The 19,896-nt window shown below is 46.1% G+C and overlaps 1 protein-coding gene across 1 annotated transcript; it reads right to left on the minus strand.

Annotated features, from left to right (window-relative positions):
- Positions 1-1,613: 1,613 nt before the first annotated feature.
- On the minus strand, positions 1,614-19,175 carry noa1 (nitric oxide associated 1). The gene is made up of 7 exons (XM_033017924.1): positions 17,999-19,175; positions 15,048-15,212; positions 13,719-13,936; positions 10,907-11,038; positions 5,763-5,879; positions 2,332-2,449; positions 1,614-1,865 (listed from the first exon to the last, which is right to left on the minus strand). The coding sequence occupies exons 1-7, from the start codon at positions 19,152-19,154 to the stop codon at positions 1,651-1,653; spliced, it is 2,121 nt and encodes a 706-aa protein (XP_032873815.1). The 5' UTR covers positions 19,155-19,175; the 3' UTR covers positions 1,614-1,650.
- Positions 19,176-19,896: the final 721 nt, after the last annotated feature.

Below are 19,896 nucleotides of genomic sequence, written 5' to 3' on the forward strand. Positions count from 1 at the left end.
TGACATCACACGATGGAATGTTCATCAGGTGCTGAGGCTGGTGCTGAGTCTATGGGTGTGAAGCCAGTTTATTTTTGAAATATTGGGGGGGGGGGGGGAGGATTTGATTAAAAACGTGTACTTATACACGACGAAATGTAATGAGGAGCGGATACTTAGAAAGAAAAGTGAAATCTCTACTGAAATGGAAAAGACGTCGGCGATTCTGCGTCCGGTTTCGGAGTTGCAGGGAATCAAAGGAAGAAATGCGGCCGGAAGCCGTACATGTAAATGGATCCGTTCCGATTGGACGTCTGCGAGCGTCGGGCATCGCGATTGGACGTCTGCGAGCATCGGGCATTGTGACATCGCACGGCGGGAACGAATCGAAAGGCAGAAAGGCAGCCGGACGGATGGGGCGAGAGTTTTATAGAATAACTAGACCAAGTGCAGACCCGTTGGGTCTGTTTCCCCAACGGCGTTTGCGGGGGGAGGCGAGGAGGAGGAGGAAACGGGATAGATTTGGGAGGGAAAGGAGAGCGGGGTAGGGGGTGAGAGATGTGGGGGAGGGGGGATGGGGAAGATGGGGAGGAGGGAGGGAGAGGGGTGGAGGAGAGAGGGGAAAGAGTGGGGAGGGAGAGGGGTGGAGGAGAGAGGGGAAAGAGTGGGGAGGGAGAGTGGAGTGGAAGGGGGAGAGAAGTGGAAGAGTGGGGAGGGAGGGAGGGGTAGGGGGAGTGATGTACCTGCCTTCTCTCCATACCCCCTGATCCCTTTAGCCAACGCAGCCGTTCCCTACCCGTAGCCCCCACGGGAGACGTGGTCCTCGAAGTAGAGTCGTTCCCAAAAGGCCGTTTTTAAATGGCGTCGCTTGAGGTTGTGCTGCGGGCGCCAGCAGCCGTTATGGTCGCTGGCTAGCAGGAGGCGACAAGATGAGTGAGTGGGGCGGGGGGGGGGGGTGAAGGTTTTAATGAAAATATGGACATAAACATAACGAAATGTAATGAGGAGTGGATAGCTGGAAGGGAAAGTGAAATGTCTACCGAAATGGCTGCTTGTATGGGTGAGAAGCCAGTTTGTACTATGTACTGTCACTATGGCAACGATGTATTTGAGCATTGGGCATTGTGACATCACACGATGGAACGTTCACCATTGGCTGGGGCTCCTGCATAGGCATATGTAAATGAATCCATTCCGATTGGACATATGTGAACATTGGGGATTGTGACATCACACGATGGAACGTTCAGCAGGGGCTGGTGAAGCTTCTGTGGGTGAGAAGCCAGTTTAGTTTTGAAATTTTGGGGGGGGGAGGATTTGATTAAAAACGTGTACTTAAACACGACAAAATGTAATGAGGTGCGGATACCTAGAAAGAAAAGTGAAATCTCTACCGAAATGGAAAAGACGTTGGCGATTCTGCGTCCGGTTTCGGAGTTGCAGGGAATCAAAGGAAGAAATGCGGCCGGAAGCCGTACATGTAAATGGATCCGTTCCGATTGGACGTCTGCGAGCATCGGGCATTGTGACATCGCACGGTGGGAACGAATCGAAAGGCAGGAAGGGATCCGGACGCCAGCCGGACGGATGGGGCGAGACTTTTATATAATAAAGATAGATAGATAGATAGATAGATAGATAGATAAGATAACAGTCACTTTAATAAATCTGCTACATTTTTGCATTTTTCTTAAGGGTTGTAATGTTCTGAACAAATGGCAATTGCTTTTTAAGTTTATAGGCTGCACTTTTTTTAATTCGTTCTCCTTTTACACCGACAATGAATGGCAGGAGTGGTGGCTTCTCAACCATTAAGCCAATTCCAGCAGGAATATAAGCTCGAAGGTGAATTCTATCGTTTGAATGAGCAGTCACTGCAATCCAGCCTGAAAAATGCAAACAAAAGATCAGACATTTATTCAAATTCAGCAATAATGTTAGCAGAATTCGCTGTATTGCAGTGCTAAGGAAATTCAAAATCACAATGTCGATCTAGAAGCATTTGACCCTTATGTCCCTTGTAAATAGTCTCAAAACATCCAGCCATTTCCGTTCATCTAGTCATATTTGAACATCATGGCAGGAGACATGATTACAGACAATTTAATTTTAGGCGGCTGCTTTATCTACATAGACACATATTTATCCGGTTCAATAAAGAAGGTAACTATTATAAAAGATTTTTATCAAGGGGAGTAGAACATTTTTTTTCTTTTGGCTACAGCACTGTGTTTCAATGTATAATATTTATTGAATATTAGTAAATATTTTTAAATATACTACTGTGGTGACACGAAAAGCTCACCAAAGCAAATTTGTATTATCTGAAACATGTCCAAATACAATTAGTACCTGCTGAAGAAAATTTAATGTCAGCAACAGCCTCGAGAGTTCCAATTCCATCCAATTCAATGTCCTGAGAAACCAGAGGGGGGAATTTTTTCATTCTTTCCTCGTCACCAATAGGAACCTAGTAGAGATTGTGACATATCAGCTAGTTTAGAAACATTTCAAAATTTAGACTTGAGAATTAGTAACGTGGAAGTGTATTTCAGCACCCTTAGGAGTGCTGAAGCTCCATTGAAATCATCTCTTACCAACTATACTATATTATACAGATTTTATATTACAGCTATATCTGCTGAATCTAACCTGATGAATTGACTTCCTTAAGTAGAGTTCGAGGTTCAGTTGCCAATCAATTCATCCCCTAAACTGGGTCTAATTTCTTAAGCAAATTGCTTGTTTCCTTTATTTTACACTATTCCACACCACATCATACCAATCTTTCTCTCAAGGGTGCCCTCTTCAGCCTCGACAACTACAATTATCTCAGGCCACGTTCCCATCTAAATCATGATCTTTGGACAAAACATCAATTTGTCCCTTTATTTTGTAAAGATTACGTTTTCAGCCATACAAAAAAACTATAGCTGGTCAGCTAGATACAAAACTGTGGAGGCCTCAAACGGCCCGACTATGGGTGAACTGGGGTTGGGGACTGGACTTTGTGCCTTCCCTCATAATGGGGACCATTGTGGGGGGATGTTCTTTATGTTTAAAACTCTTATTAATGTTATGTCTGTATTCCTTCTTTATGTGCTGCAAAATGGCAAGAAGCATTTCACTTCACTACACCTAGGTGTATGTGAATGTGACCAATAAAATACCTTTGATACCTTTGAAAACCATTGGATTTCTAAATGCTTTAACAGTGAATTATACGATCTTTGTTGTTTTAGTCCCATATCCCTCAGGTCCCTTAATATTCCAAAATGTACTGATAATTGTCTTGAATACATTGATAACCGAGCCTTTAGATTTAAGTTTGTTGTGTGTACCAAGGTACAGTGAAAAGCTATTTTCTATGCTATTCAAACAGATCAGATAAACAAATAAAATCAAGTGAAATTCAAATATAATAGAGCAAAACTGAAGCTACAGAGTGAAGAATATAGTTCTCAGCATTGTAGCGCATCAGTTCCATTGACATAGTCCAATGTCCTCAGTGCGGTGGAGGTGAATCAAAAAGTATCTGCTACTGGTGTCCCGTGCTACTGCTGAAAGCACGGGACACCACTTTCAGGTCAGGCGATGCTCGAGCCTACAGTTCAGCCAGGGCTAACCTGAAGAGGGGCATGAAGAAGGCCAAGCACTGCCATAAGCTCAGGATTGAGGAGCACTTCAACAACAACTCCGACCCCCGACGCATGTGGCAAGGCATCCAGGCCATCACGGACTACAGACCCTCCAACACCACCCCCACATCCAGCGACGCCTCCTTCCTTGAGGAGCTTAATCACTTCTATGGCCACTTCGACAGGCACAATCTAGAGACAGCCATCAAGGCTGTGCTACCTGCCGATCACCAACATCTCACACTCACCCCCTACGACGTATACGTGACACTGAGTAGGACTAATGCACGTAAAGCTGCTGGCCCTGACGGCATCCCCGGGCGCGTGCTCAGGGCCCGTGCTGCGCAGCTGACAGACGTCTGGACTGACATCTTCAACCTGTCACTTGCCCAAGCAGTTGTCCCCACGTGCCTTAAAACCACCTCCATCGTGCCAGTGCCAAAACACTCCACTGCGGCAAGCCTCAACGACTTCCGCCCAGTTGCACTTAGCCCCATCATCACCAAGTGCTTCGAGAGGCTGGTCCTGGCACACCTCAAAAGCTGCCTACCCCCCACACTGGATCCCTATCAGTTTGCTTACCGCAAGAACAGGAGTACGGAGGATGCCATCTCAATGGCACTTCACTCCGCCCTCTCCCACCTCGGCAACAGAGACACTTACGTAAGAATGCTGTTCATCGATTACAGCTCAGCATTCAACACCATTATACCATCAAAACTAATCACCAAACTTGGTAACCTGGGCATCGACCCCTCCCTCTGCAACTGGATACTGGACTTTCTAACCAACAGATCCCAGTCTGTTAGGTTAGACAAGCACACCTCTTCAACCCTCACCCTGAACACCGGCGTTCCACAGGGCTGTGTGCTGAGCCCCCTCCTCTACTCCCTCTTCACCTATGACTGCACACCTGTACATGGTACTAACACCATCATCAAGTACGCAGATGATACAACGGTGATTGGCCTCATCAGCAACAACGATGAGTCGGCCTACAGGGAGGAGGTCCAGCACTTAGCAGCATGGTGCACTGACAACAACCTGGCCCTTAACTCCAAGAAGACCAAGGAGCTCATTGTAGACTTCAGGAAGTCCAGGGGCGGCACGCACACCCCCATCCACATTAACGGGAGAGGTGGAACGTGTTTCTAGCTTCAGGTTCCTGGGAGTCAACATCTCCGATGACCTCTCTTGGACCCACAATACCTCAACTCTGATCAAGAAGGCTCACCAGCGTCTCTTCTTCCTGAGGAGACTGAAGAAGGTCCATCTGTCTCCTCAGATCCTGGTGAACTTCTACCGCTGCACCATCGAGAGCATCCTTACCAACTGCATCACAGTATGGTATGGCAACTGCTCTGTCTCCGACCGGAAGGCATTGCAGAGGGTGGTGAAAATTGCCCAACGCATCACTGGTTCCTCGCTCCCCTCCATTGAGTCTGTCCAAAGCAAGCGTTGTCTGCGAAGGGCGCTCAGCATCGCCAAGGACTGCTCTCACCCCAACCATGGACTGTTTACCCTCCTACCATCCGGGAGGACGGTACAGGTCTCTCCGTTACCGAACCAGCAGGTCCAGGAACAGCTTCTTCCCGGCGGCTGTCACTCTACTCAACAACGTACCTCGATGACTGCCAATCACCCCCCCCCCCACCCCCCCCCCCCCCCCCCCCCCCCCCCCCCGGACACTTATTATTATTTATTCAAATCATTTGCTATATCGCTCTTCCAGGGAGATGCTAAATGCATTTCGTTGTCTCTGTACTGTACACTGACAATGACAATTAAAATTGAATCTGAATCTGAATCTGAAGTATCGTAGCTTATGGACAGTTCAGAAACCCGTTAAGAGGGTAAGAAGCTGTTCCCGAGTGTGGTGGTTCATATTGGTTCACAAAATGTATATAACTGAACAGAATTCTGGTGAAACACAACTTAGTCAATATTTATTTCTGCCTGTGTATTTTCATTGCTTCTGTCATTGAGCCGTTACTGTATCTCATCTTCAAGACAACTAGTATTGTGTCAGATGTATGGGTAAATTACACGGGGCATCTTTACCACATGTACTAGAAATTGGCCAAAAGTAAAATTACTAACAAATTTTGACAGCACACCATACAATATTTTATAATTATGGCCTACCCCAAGTAGTGTTTTTCCAGCATGACATTCGTAGATTGAATCTGCTTTTTCAAGGCTTGTTATGTGAACTGGAATTTTGTTGGAAGCCACAACTGAAAACCAGGCTGACTCTTCGCCCTGGAAAGAAATGAAAATATCTTAAAATTATGTGATTTTCATTAAAAACCCACAAAATGCATATCCAACACAAAAGCAAAATGTTAGAAACATTCAGCAGATCTGACAGTATCTGTTGAGAGACAGCCAAATCAAGGTTCAGTGATGAAAGGGACTCATTTTCCCATTTTATACGTTGCGTTCCTAACTGTAGGCAGAGATTAACAATTTTTGTTTACTTCAATTACTTCCATTTTTTCCCCAGCAGACTGTGTTGGTGACATATGATATTTTGGTTGGGGGTTAACACTTGTCTGGGACACCTCTAGATTATCTTGGTGTCAACTCAGTTCTTTAGATCCTGTTTTCCATGTCATTCAATGCACTCAAGATGATGATTTATTGTACTTCCATTTCTACTTCTAATTATCCAAACATTGTGCCAAGTTGATGTCAACGGTCACTCAGTTGTCTCCATGTGAAAGATTGTGATCAAATTTTCTGAGATCAAACTGAGATCTAAGCACATGGACGCACTGAAAACCTGGAGAACTATTTGTTATGGTACTATTGGAGGAATTGTTACATGAGGCATTAATTCAAAATATTGTCTCTTAGGAAGGATTCAATAGATACCATAGTATGGTTTTGAAGGTGACCAACTTTATTTCTGATGCTTTGGTCAAAATGTAGTCACCTAGATCAACCTTGTTATAAGCAATCCATTTGTGGAAACAGTGTATACATATCTGCTATCACATTTCCAACATTTCAACTGACTCTATTAATCTTTCACTGGCTGTGAATATAGATGTGTAGGAAAATTGTAGGAGGATTGATTGCAGGAAAATTGCAGGATAGATTTGCCCTCAAGGCAAATCAATCACAGAATCGGATTATGGTGATCGTAATTTTGCTAACCACAAATCTTTATGCCGTTTGATTTTAGAAACCCATGTCCCGAAATCTATCTCCAACTTTTTCATTGGAGTATTCAGTAAAACTGCCACCATTATAACTAAAGAACTTTTAATAAAGGAGCTCACAGTTTACTTGTAACTTCAGACCAGGATGAAACATTTCTGATACATGGCAGATATTTCACAAACTCTTCATATTGTAATTTTTCAGTTAGTATAACGTGCACAAAACACATTGCACATTTGCCCACCCTTATTTATGCATTGACCAATGTGCAGGATTAAATAATAACGGATAGGAAAACAATCACACAATTGAAGTGAAGGTGGAAGAATTGGAATAAATGTCACAGAAAACACGAGTAAATTGTCAATACAGGTTGAACACCAACTTTCCGACACCCTCAGTCTCAGCGCCTTTCTGGATCATCCATTTTTCTGGACTAAGAGGTCATGTGATAATGAAACGACAATACACCTCTCCCACGTCTCTAAAGGGCATTGGAGTGCCAGGAACTTAAATAAAACAAATATAGAATGTAAACTGAGTGTGAATGGAATGACCTGCTGAGTAATCCCCGGCTCCCACCATCTCCATGGCTGTTTAGAACCTCGGTTTCCGACCTCATTTGCGGACTCTCAAAGTGAACCAGCAAGACCTTCTTCACTCACGTGTTCCAATGACACCCATTGTTGTGGGTCACGTTGCAGCCCCTTTGGATCGCCGCCCCCTCCTCCCCCCAGGAATCGCAGGCATTCTCCACTTTGGAAATGACAGCAGGTGAGAGGGGTGGGAGCCCTATGGTGACCAAGTGCGTTCTGTTGTTGGCAGTAGCCCGATGAAAGCACATCCTGTCGGGCTACAACGTGAATCGCAACAATAGCCGTGTGAACTGGTGAACCGAGTTTTAAAGTGAAACGACACAAAGTGCTGGAGTAACTCCACCGACTGAATCAGTCCGAGGAAGGGTCCACATCTGTGTTCTTCAGAGATCTTGACCCGTTGATTTATTCCAGCACTTTGTGCCCTTTCAGCGGGTGAAGAAAGGCTCATGGGTGCACCTTGCGTGTCAGGAGTGGGGTCGGAAGCCAGGCTCTAAATGGCCAGAGGCAGCACGAGCTGGGGATGGGTAGACAGGTCCGTCCACTATATCCAACATCTGTTATAAGTGGATGCATTGTCTTTGCGAAACAATTAGGAGAGAAGATTGAGAGCACAGTTGACTTTTTAAGACAGAAGGACATGACCGGAAAGAACGCTCGTCACTCGCAATGCCAGCTACGGCTGCTCAGAGAATTTCAACTGAACTTCATTTTGTCTGGATTATAGTGGTGGGTGCCAGAAAAATCAGTTCAACCTGTATATTACCAGTTCCAACATGGCCCAAAGGACAAGATGGCTCAATTGTAAATTGATTATGCTCTTAAAATTTTTTTCTCGGGTTTGGAAATTGAATACTATGTTAATTAAAGTATTTTACTTCAATGTGATTTAAAAAAAATCCTTTAACACAAATTCATAATTGGGGTTGACTAAGAAATTTAGCTATAGCGGGGCTCCAGTCCCAGTACCCAGAGGCGTTCATTGTTGTATCGGGAGATTATAACCATGTCTGTCTCTCTAAGACTTTGCCCACCTTTAAACAGTATATTGACTGTACAACCAGAGGTGATAAAACGCTGGATCTCTTGTATGCAAATGTCAAAAATGCATACAAATGTACTGCACTGCCCCCTCTTGGTCGATCAGACCACGACATGCTACATCTCTCTCCCTCCTACACACCAGCTGCCAAGAGGTTGCCTGTCACCATCAGAACATCAAGAGACTGGTATCCTGAGGCAGATGAAGCCCTGAGGTATTGTTTCGAGACAACAGATTGGGATGCGTTCTGTGAGGAGTATGGGGAAGACATTGACGGCCTAACAGAATGCATTACCCATTACATCAATTTCTGTTATGATGACATCATGCCACCCAGGGTAATTCGTTGCTACCCCAATAACAAACCCTGGATTACCAGCAGCCTGAAGGCCTTACTAAATGAGAAGAAAAAGGCTTTCAGGGAGGGCGACAGGAATAAAATCAAAGAACTTCAAAAGGAACTGAAGGTGAGGATTAAGGAGGGGAAAGAAGCCTATAGGTTCAAATTGGAACGACAGCTGCAGCAAGATGGTGTGAAGCAGGTATGGGCTGGAATGCGAAAGATCACGGGCATGAAACAGAACGGTGGTACACTGCCTGATGGTGAACAGGGTCTGGCTGATGATCTGAATAGATTCTTCAACAGATTCGACGGATCCACACCACCCCAGCCTCCCCCACCTGGTCTGCTGACCATTGCTGCTTCCTCTCCACCTCCCATCCCTCTCCATCACTCCTGAGATGTCACCTGTACGGAGTCCCCTCTTTCCACCTCCCACTCCACCGGCAGCCCCACCCATGACTCTTTATACTGCTCAGGTCAAGGTGATGCTGGACAGACTGAAGCCAGGGAAGGCAGTGGGGCCTGATGACACCAGCCCAAGGCTACTGAAGACTTGCTCTTCAGAGCTGTGTGGTATTCTAACACACCTGTTCAACCTGAGCTTACGTCTACAGAGGGTTCCAAGGCTGTGGAAAACATCTTGCCTGGTACCTGTTCCAAAGAAGACCCATCCCACTCTCTACAATGACTACAGACCAGTAGCGCTCACTTCTCACATAATGAAGACATTTGAGAGACTTGTCCTTTCCTACATCAGGACTAGTGTGTCAAATCACATGGATCCTTTACAGTTTGCATATCAGCCTAACATCAGTGTCGATGATGCCCTCATTTACATGCTGCAGAGGGTGTACACACATTTGGACACTACTGATGCATCTGTAAGGATTACTTTTTTTGACTTTTCAAGCGCCTTCAACACTATTCAGCCCCGACTGCTAGGGGAGAAGATGGAGAAGATGAAAGTGGATCCATCACTGGTACTGTGGTGTTTGGATTACCTTTCCCTCAGACCACAGTACGTGCGCCTACAGAACAGTGTCTCGGGCACCATCTTGAGCAGCACAGGGGCTCCACAAGGAACTGTGCTGGCTCCGTTCCTGTTTACCATCTACACAGCGGATCTCCAATGGAACACCAACAGCTGCTTTTTGCAGAAGTTTTCGGATGATACAGCTGTTGTCGGCCTCATTAAAGGGGGCAATGAGGAGGAATACAGAGACATTATAAGTAACTTTGTGGAGTGGAGCGCACACAATAATCTCCATCTCAACACCAAAAAAACAAAGGAGATAGTGGTGGACTTTAGGAGGGGGAGGAGGAGGACTCAAGCAACGCCGATCACCATTAAGGGCACTGAGGTGGAGGTGGTTGCTAATCACAGGTACCTTGGGGTGCAGCTTGACAGTGAGCTGAACTGGAAGTGTCATATGGAGGCGGTGTACAGGAGGGGACAAAGCCGACTGTATTTTTTAAGGAGGCTGAGGTCTATAATATCTGCCAACCCCTACTGTGCAGTGTCTACCATTCAGTGGTGGCCAGTGCTCTGTTCTTTGCTGTGGCCTGTTGGGGAGATGGCGCCCGTATAGCGGATAAAAACAGATTGGACAAACTAATCAGGAAGGCCGGCTCAGTGGTCGGGGCTGAGCAACGAACGGTCCAGCAGGTGGCAGAGGCCAGAACTCTAAAGAAACTAGGTTCCATAATGACAAACCCCTCACCCACTCCATGCCCTGAAGGTGATCAAGAGCAGCATCTTCAGCCAGAGGCTGATTGCACCAATGTGCAAAACGGAGAGATACAGGAAGTCCTGTTTACCAGCTGCTATAAGACTTTATAATGAGCATAAATAACTGCACTTTTTTTAAATTAATTGTATTTTAACTTGTATTTTAACTTGTTATGTATGAAAGCGTGGTGTTGTGTTTGTCTTGAAGCTGTCGTGGCACTGTAATTTCCTGAAAAGGATTATTAAAGGAATAATCAAATCAAATCAAGAACAAAACCATACAGACCCTCATGTCCATAATGGCTCCATTAAATATGTCTGCAGAAGCTTGAAGTGTTTTGTGGAATTATTCCCCTAAAAGGTATTTATAAATGCCAGCTATTGTTTAATTGAGATTTCAATTGAGGTTACCTTTAGAAAGTCAATACGGCCAAGGGCACCTAAAAACAGCGCCATTCCTGGCTGCAGTACATATGTTCGAGGGATGATACCAGAATATGGCATCACAACCTTCAATTCTTGACTTGTAAGTAGATTTAAAATCTGTAAATGAAATGGAGTTAAGTTAGAACAGTTTAACATTTGATGCAGCTGTGCACTAGATGATCCAATTACTTATTTCAACATCTTTAAAGAATTGTCTGCTGCCTGCAAGATTCTACTACAAAAACCAAAGCCAATATATATTTTTTCACAGCTAATTCATTAATTCTTTGGGAAATGCTGAAAGGTTGATAAGTACACTATTTCCCCATCATGTAACATTATGTTATAACAAGAATTAAAACAGCCTTTACATTCAGTTGAGCACGAAGAGCACAAATGGACATAAACAATTTCTCTCTTTAACGAGTTAAACTTTTTATATGGGTGTGTTATAGAGTTTACCTAAAGTTGGAGAATTCAATGTTCATACTGTTGAGTTGTCAGCTACCCAAGTGGAATATGAGCTGCTGTTCCCCTAGTTTGTGTGTGGACTCACTCTGGCAAATGGAGCTGGTCTGGAAGGTCAGGGTGGGAATGAGAAGGGGAGTTAAAATGGTTAGCAACTCGGAATTGCCACAGGCCTTGGAAAACCGAGGCTACGCTTGGTCTTGGCGAAGTATAGCAGTCCTCATTAGGAACACCGGATGCAATATGCTATTGGAGAAGGTGCATATGAACCTCCGTCTAACTTGGAGGTACTGTCGAGGTCCCGATGAAGGTGAGGGAGGATGTATAGGGAAATCTCGTGCAGGTGCAGGGGAAAGTACCCACGGAGGGCAGGGTCTAGATGGGAAGAGACGAGTGAACAAAGGAGTTGTGAAGGGAGAATACAGAAAGTGGTGGAGATGGGAAGGTAACGGGTGGTCAAGACACATTGGAAGTAACGGAAATGTTGTAGGACAATGTGTTGGTTGTGGAGGCTGGTGGAATGAAAGGCAAAGACCAGGGGAACTTTGTTGCGCCTGCGGGGAGGGAGAGCAGAGTTACAGGACACAGAGGAGACAAGTCTTGCAGTCCATCTTTGACGTTTTTTAAAGAAAGAGGACATCTCATGTCCAGAGCTGCCAAGTTTTGTCTGAGCATTTCAGGATTCTAGTACCTGAAAATCAGTATTTTGCTGAGGAAATCGGTATTTTTACACAGTGCCATTTTGCTGAAAAAATGTTTTTTTTTTTAAATGTGCGATCATACCCATGTAAGTACAAGAATGCATAGCTTTGTTACCAATTGACGTGTCTTCAACTCACCTTACTTGACAGTGCATTAATTACCATCTCTTTGTATGCTGCTGTTTGATCGGCTGCTTCCTGCTTTTAGCACCAGGTGATGATGTAGAAGCCATTTTGGAAGCCTCCCTCTCCCTTCCTCCTTCCTGCCTCTCTCCAACCCTCCCTCTTTCCCTCCCACCCTCCCTCTCTCCTTACTTTTTTTCTTCCTCCCTCTCTTATTCCCTCCCTCCCTCTCTGCACTGCCTGAAAAATAATCAGCTCAAAGCGAATTCCAAAGACTCATTGTTATACAAGAATTTTCCTGAACAGTCTGTGACCCATAGCGCTATGTTTAAAGCCCATAGCGCTCCAGCCGGTAGTGCTATAATTAGAACCCACAGCGCGCAGCCGACAGCTCTTCGTTTAAATTCCCACGCGTTATAAACTGACACCGCTGTTTAAACCTGGAGCGGGTCAGGCAGCGACTTTGGAGAGAAGGAATGGGTGACGTTTCTGGTCGAGACCCTTCAGACTGAACTGAACTCCGTATTTAACAACAGAAAATCATACATATGTATTCTTATCGCATTTCCGTACAAAATACAGAAAATCTGTACTACTTGGCAACTCTTGATGTCCTTGAATGGAAAGTATCTTGGGAGCAGATGTGGGGGAGACAGAGGAATTCAGAATAGGGGATAGCATCTTTGCAAGAGGCAGGGCGGGCAGAAGTTTACATAGAACAGTGCAGCACAGGATCGGGCCCCTCGGTCCACAATGTTTGTGGAATATAATGCCAGCTGAACTGAAGTGTAGTCCAGATAATTGTGGGAGTTGGTAGGTTTGTAGTCGACGTCAGTCGATAGTCTGTCCATGGCTACACCTTGAACTTGGAGAAAGTGAGAGGAGGAAAGAGAAGTTGTTGAGGGCAAGTTCTGCTAAGCAGAGGAGTGTTAGTAGAAGAAAATTGATTGGGTCTCTATTTGAGAAAAAGAGGGACAAGATCTTCCTGATGGGGGTCCAGAGGGAATGGACATCCATGGTAAAGATGATGCAACGGAGTCAGAGATCTTGACAGTTATTGAAGATTTTAAGGGCATATGAGATCTCAAATATAGGTTGGAAAGGATTGGACAGGGGATAGGATGGTAATGATATGATATGTGGAGATGAATTCAGCCTGTTTTGTTTCATTCATATGACAAATTATTTCCCATTTAAAAGGATGATTAGCCAATTTATTTACAAACCATTACCGTGATTAAGATTTGTTGTTGATCTTCAGAAGTGCTGTCTCTTTTGCCCTATTCCTGGTTGATTAATCTCAAAAAAGAGCACAGTTCCTATTATGACTAAGCATCCAAAATATTTTCTATAGATGAGGGTTCCAATCATTATATTTTGCTTTAAGTTCCTTCCAAGAAATAAAATAGGCTCACTTTTGCATAACAATGATGGTAATATATGAATATAAAATTATAGAATTATGTTATAGAATTATAGAGTTTTCAATTTATAGTTCTACTTACACAATCCTGTTTTATAATGCCAGGTGTATCATAAAACCAACGAGCATCTTTTATTTCATTGTATGTGAATTCCACTAGGTCTTGGGTGTTCGAGACATTTTCTTGATTAACATCTTCGGGTTCTGGACTGAGGGCAAGTTTATCGGGATCCCATTCAATTATCCCATTGTTGCACCCTTTACTCACTGTAGTATTACGAAATGTTCTGCCAACTCTACCTGTAAAGGCATTGAACCATTGACAGCAAATGATGCAGCATCTGCAGAGATAACAACAATCTTGTATGGCATGGAAGGCTAAGTGAACAGACCACAACCTGCTTAAAACTATTAATACTGTTAAAGATATTGTTCTGTTAATATTGAGATCCAGAAAAGGTAGAAATTCATCCAAGTAATCTACTACTACAAAATGATGTACACTGCTGTTTAAATTGGTTACTAATTTGAACTCTTTCTTGTTCCCCTTAACTGTTTAACTTTATAATCAGAGGTTTGCATAGTATTGCTAAAGTGAGACTGCTAGAAACTGCTGACTCCTTGAAAAGACCAGTCTGCGAATTGAAGTAACTTGAGCCCAGGGACTCGGACAGTCTATGAACTTGAATAACGCGATACCAGTTACCAGCCTGAACTGATTAAAATTAACCTAGATCTGTATAACCCAAACCCTTATTTGGACAAGGTAATTGAGATCATGCCAAATGCCCCCCTGGGATCAGGACCAAAAAAGGGACATGACCCATGTGATTGGGTTTAAGCCAATGAGAAGTAGACCAGAGTGTCAAATTATTTGTATAAAGTAAGCTTGTACAGCAGTGCTTTTTGGATTTTTTGTTTGTCTTGGATTGCTCCTTTTGTCTGAAGGTGCACCAACTATAAGCTGTGAATAAAGAAGCCTTGAAACCTACTCTGAAAATCATTGAAATAAAAGATAAGATCTAACAATCACTAATTTATTGGGATGCAAATAGAATTTTCAACTTAAGTGGATCAATCCAACAATAGAAAAGTACAAGTGGTTACTGGTTATGTATGTTATTCCACTTCCTTTGGAGATTTATTCATGTGGTGCTACAACAACCAAAATTCATCATATAGAGCCAGGAAGGTTTTAAATCAAATTTCCCTCATGTGGTGCCTTGTAAAAACAAGTACCGTATTGTTGGTGTGGGCAAGTCAGGTGTTGATGTGGGAATGTTGGGCCAAAAAGCCTGTTTCCATACAGTATGTATGACTAAAATGTATCGGGAAGCAATACATTCTTGAACGTCCAGCAGCCCAGAATTATCAAGTTGTCTCAGATATTTGTACAAAGAAAAATCTTTACCAATCAAGTAACCATGTTTCTTCAGTAGCTGAAGGTTTTTCAACTCTTCCTCAATAAGGTCATCTTCAGACTGCGACTTATCCGCGTTTAGTCTCTCCAACCTTCGAAACATTCTATGTGGTGTGGGATTTATAATTGGAAACTTAAGGAGATTCAACGTAGTTCCTGTTAAACAAGATAAAATTGAATAAATAAAAGTCCAATAAAAAAAACTTTTACCAATTTCTCTGAAAAGTGGCAGATTTCACAAAATGTTTTATACTGCAGTCTGACAGATAGTTGAATTTGCCGGGCACTGTGAACACAACGTGCATTTGTACACATTGTAGGCTGCAGCTTCGACCCGTCCTCGCGGCCTACCAGCGGGCCTGGAGCAGCGTTTCCTGTCGCGGACCGCCCAGAACCTCGGCTTCGGCGGCGGCACAGCGCTGGAGCGCTATCGTGGAGCGGGCGATGCCTTGCCTGGGTCGCCACGCTGGAGCTCCGTTGAGCTGAGACCGCCGGGTAAAACATCGCGGAGCTGCGGGACTGTGGAGCGACCAGCTGCGGGCGGCGGCGCCGAACTTTACACCGGGAGCCTGGGATCTCGCGACGAGATCGCCAGTTGTGGAGCTCCAACCGGCGCGGCCTTGTCGGCTTCTTGTGAGGACTCTCCCGATGCCGGAGCACCACCACCCGGCGAGAACGGCCAGGAACATCGGGCCTCCGTAGAGGCAACTGTGGAGGCCTCAATAGGCCCGACTATGGGTGAACTGGGGTTGGGGACTGAACTTTGTGCCTTCCCTCATGGTGGGAGCCATTGTGGGGGGATGTTCTTTGTGTTTAAGACTCTCATTGGTGTTATGTCTGTATTCTTTCTTTGTGTGCTGCAAAATGGCAAAAAGCATTTCACTTCATTACACCTCGGTGTATGTGAATGTGACCAATAATGTGACCCTTTGATCTTTGATACCTTTGATACACTTTTGCTCGTACATGAGCATTATATCGCACTTAATAATAAAATGGATAGAGAAAATGGAAAAAACAAATGAAGTGAGAGTGGAAGAGTTGAGGATATGTTACAGAGAAGACTCTTTAGAAAGCTTTTCAAAGCAATAAGCGAATTAGTAAATTAGATGAGCTTAAGGGATACATAACAGCCCTATAGGGTGGTTGCACGAAAGGTCACTGGGTCATAGGCCTCGACGCACGGAGCCGCTAAATCCAACTGGAAGACATCCGTCACTTCCGGTATATGTCATTAATGCTAGAAACGCATACTTTCCTACCTGTTAAAAACCGTGAAAATGTTGAATTTTTGCGCTGAAAAAAATTGTGGGAGTCGGGGTAAGTGTGAGAGACATGTACCCAACTTTAGAATTCCAAACGTGAAACGAAATGAAGGTATAGAGAAGCGAGAACTGAAGGGACTACAGCAGCTAAAGTGCTTGGTAAACATTGAAAATATTGGGAATTATCGTGTTTGCTCACTGCATTTCATCAAGTAAGGCATTATTTGTGTTTTTTCTTGATTCCTTTGGCATCTAAAAATTCTCAGAAGTGATAAATCTGGCTGTAAATTTTTCTTCAGATGCGTTTTCATTTTGTATGTAAAAACCCATGAGAACCATGGGTGATGAAAAAAAATTACAGCCAGATTTATCGCTTCTGAAACTTTTTAGATGCCGAAGGAATCAAGAAAAAACACAAATAATGCCTTAGTTGATGAAATGCAGTGAGCAAACGGCCAATGTCCGCCAAGCACTCTGGTTGTTGTTGTCCCTTCAGCTCTTGTTTCTATCTACCGTCATTTCTCCTCACTTTTGGAATTCTGAAGTAGGCTAAATGTCTCACATGCTTATCCTGATTTCCATAATTATTTATAGCGCAAAAATTGACAATTTCAGCGGGTTTTTGACAAGTGGCGGCACTGGTGAACGGCTGCGGCTCGCCTGCAGTCCTTTTGTTTTTACTTTTTTGTGTTGTTTTTTTCGTCTTGTTTAGCTAAGCTTTTGGTTTTTAGGTTTGTGTTATGTGTGGGGGGGGGAGGTTGAAACAGGGCTATCTGTCTCTCCCTTTGGGGGAATGCGACTTTCTTGTCGTATCCCCCTTCTCTGCCTCCGTCTGCGCTGAGGCCTAATTGCGGAGCTGGCGACCTCGAGGCTCCTGTCAGGACTCGCCCTGGGCTCGCTCCCGTGAGGGCGGCCCGGCTCGGGGCGGGAACGGCGCTCCCGTGAGGGGCTGAGACACTCCAGTGAGGGCGACCCGGCTCGAGGGTAACGGCGCTCCCGTGAGGGCGGCCTGGTGCGGGGCTGAGACTCCCGTGAGGGCGACCCGGCTCGGGGCTGGAACGGTGCTCCGGTGGCTGAGACGGCGTTCTGGCGGCGGCGGCCCGAGTCCAGGGTTCCGCCGCGGGCCAGTGGAGGACATCGTCGACAGCTGCGTCCGCTGGACTGGAGGGCGGCAGCTTCGACCACTCCCGGGCCGCGGAGTTTGAGCCGCGGGACTGACTTACCATCGCCCGGTGGGGTATCGCCTCAGCGCAGAGGGAGAAGAGAAGGGAAGAGACAGCAGCCCTAAGATTTTTGCCTCCATCACAGTGAGGAGGTGCTTGGTGGACTCACTGTGGTGGATGTTAATTTGTGTTTACTGTCTGTTCTGTTGTTTATTATTGTATGTATGGCTGCAGGTAACGACATTTTGTTCAGACCGTAAGGTCTGAATGACAAATAAAGGATCTAATTCTAATTCTAATTAACGGGCCCGCTACGTTGGAAACAATGGTAAGTGCCTACCTGCAGTTCATCGCGTGTAATCCATTTGGAGTAGGTAGCAACAGTACGGGTCATGGGTCGTGACCCGACTGCCGTGAAACCTCCCTATTCGTTTTGTCCAGAGATGCTACCTGACCCGCTGAGTTACACCAGCATTTTGTGCCTATCTTCTTTAAATGGTGCTGCTCAACTTACCCGGCCAGCGGGACACTGTTGCTCTCTGGATGACATCGGAGGCTTTGGATTTGCAGTAATCCGATTGGAGAAGGGTGTTGAAGAGGGTTGACTTGCCCACATTCGTGCCGCCCACCAGGTAAACGTCGCCCTTGTAACGCCAGGTGCTCTGTAAATGGGAGATGAGTTTCTCTATGCCGTAGCCGGTCTTGGCGCTGATGAGGTGCACGTCTCCTCTGCTGCAGGGCTCGGTCCACAGGCCTGCTTGGCTGCACAGCTCTAACACCCGGTGCCGAAGTCGCTGCAGGTAGCTGGGGTGGTCCGCGGGGATCAGGTCGGTCTTGTTGGCCAACACCAGCACAGTATTGCGCTGTCCCAATAGAGGCACTAAGCTGGGGATCAGTTCGCCGCCGCCGCTCAGGTCAATAAGGTCGAGCATATAAAGCACCAAGGCCTTGTGCCTGGCGATGCTCCCCACAAGCCTCTGGTACTCGGCCAGCGGCACCTGCACCTCCAGGGCCTTCTGGTGGTGAATGAGGAGGAAGCAGCGCTGGCAGACGGCGCGCCGCAGCGCCCCAGGGCCGGCCTCGCTCAGCTGCTTGAACTTCTCGCTGGGCAGGTAGCCGGGCAGCGAGGGCTCGGCGCAGTGCAGCAGCGCGCCACAGCCTGAACACGGGCAGTCGCTGGCGGGCACCAGCGGGTCGGCGGTGCCGAACACCCGGTGCCCCCCACGCTCGTCATCCGCCGCCATCTCCTCGCCTCCGGCCAGGCGCCGTCGCCGCTTCTTCCTGGACGGCAGTTCGGGCGCCGGGAAGCCGGGATCGGTCACCAGCGGCTCGGCTCCCCGCACCGCCCGTGAGACCTCGGCTCCCCGTGTCGGCCTCAGCGCCTCCATGGCGTGCAGCTGGCGGCGCATAGCGCCTAGTGCAGCAGTAGCCTGCTCGCTGGCCACCGGGGCCGCCTGGGCGCTGAGCGCCCGCTGCTGGGCCGTGATCTCCGCCGCCGCCGCTTCCTCCTCCTCCTCCGGTGCGGCCGCGTACTCCACGAACGCCATCTCCTCGGGCTTGCCCGGCTCCACGGCCGTGTAACCGGTGCCCGCCGCCGCCCCCCGGAACGGAGCTCGAGCCGGCACCGCCAGCGCGCGCCGCAGCAACCAACGGACAACCGCACGCGCCATCGCCGCCCGGGAGCCGTTGGCGCACGCGCAATCTCTCGCCACGTGTGTGCAGCGGGCAGACAAGACCACTCGGCCCCTCCTCTCCTACATTAACACTCAGGCGTAACCAGGCAGCTGCCATCCCTGCTTCTAAAGAGCTGGAGTAACTGCAGCAGGCATCTCAAAGCGCCGGTACATTGCTGGTATACAAGAATTGTAGATGCTGGTGTATACAGAAAAAAATACCGAGTGCTGGAGTAAAAGCAGGTCAGGTAGTATCTTTGGAGAACATGGATTGGTGATGTTTCGGGTCGGGACCCTGAGAAGGATTGTGGTGAAGGGAAGAAGAGCTACTGTATTGTTAATTTATTTGAGATGCTCTTTAATTTTAGATGTGTTATTTACTATTTCCCATAATTTCTTCCGCGAAAAGGAAGTTAAAATATGTCTATTTATGTTTGTGACATTAATTCATCTGCTGGCTACATATCTTCTCCTGCTTCTTGTGTCAATTCTATCTTCTTGATCACCATTCTTGCCTCACTCATAGTCATGACAAATTAATATTATAGGCTTAAATTATGGGATATGATTGTCTCCTGGAATGTTACTCAGTAACTTTCATTCTTCCTGAAGTAAATCTCAGACAACTCTGAAATTCCTTAAGCTGCAGACTCTTGCTGCAGATGTGTTAGTGAAAGGGTTGCAATGGTTTCAATCAGTTTCCGCTACAGTTTCAACACATCGCCTGACCTGACACGAT

Source organism: Amblyraja radiata, chromosome 3 (assembly GCF_010909765.2).
Source record: "Amblyraja radiata isolate CabotCenter1 chromosome 3, sAmbRad1.1.pri, whole genome shotgun sequence".
In the NCBI taxonomy this organism is placed as follows: Eukaryota; Metazoa; Chordata; class Chondrichthyes; order Rajiformes; family Rajidae; genus Amblyraja; species Amblyraja radiata.

Coding starts and splice junctions, on each gene's coding strand:
- noa1 (XM_033017924.1), bottom strand. CDS start 19,154: ATGGCGCGTGCGGTTGTCCGTTGGTTGCTGCGGCGCGCGCTGGCGGTG. Junction 15,213..17,998: donor AACAGTGTCCCGCTGGCCGG/GTAAGTTGAGCA, acceptor CTTGTTTAACAG/GAACTACGTTGAATCTCCTT. Junction 2,450..5,762: donor CTGGAAAAACACTACTTGGG/GTAGGCCATAAT, acceptor AATCTCTACTAG/GTTCCTATTGGTGACGAGGA.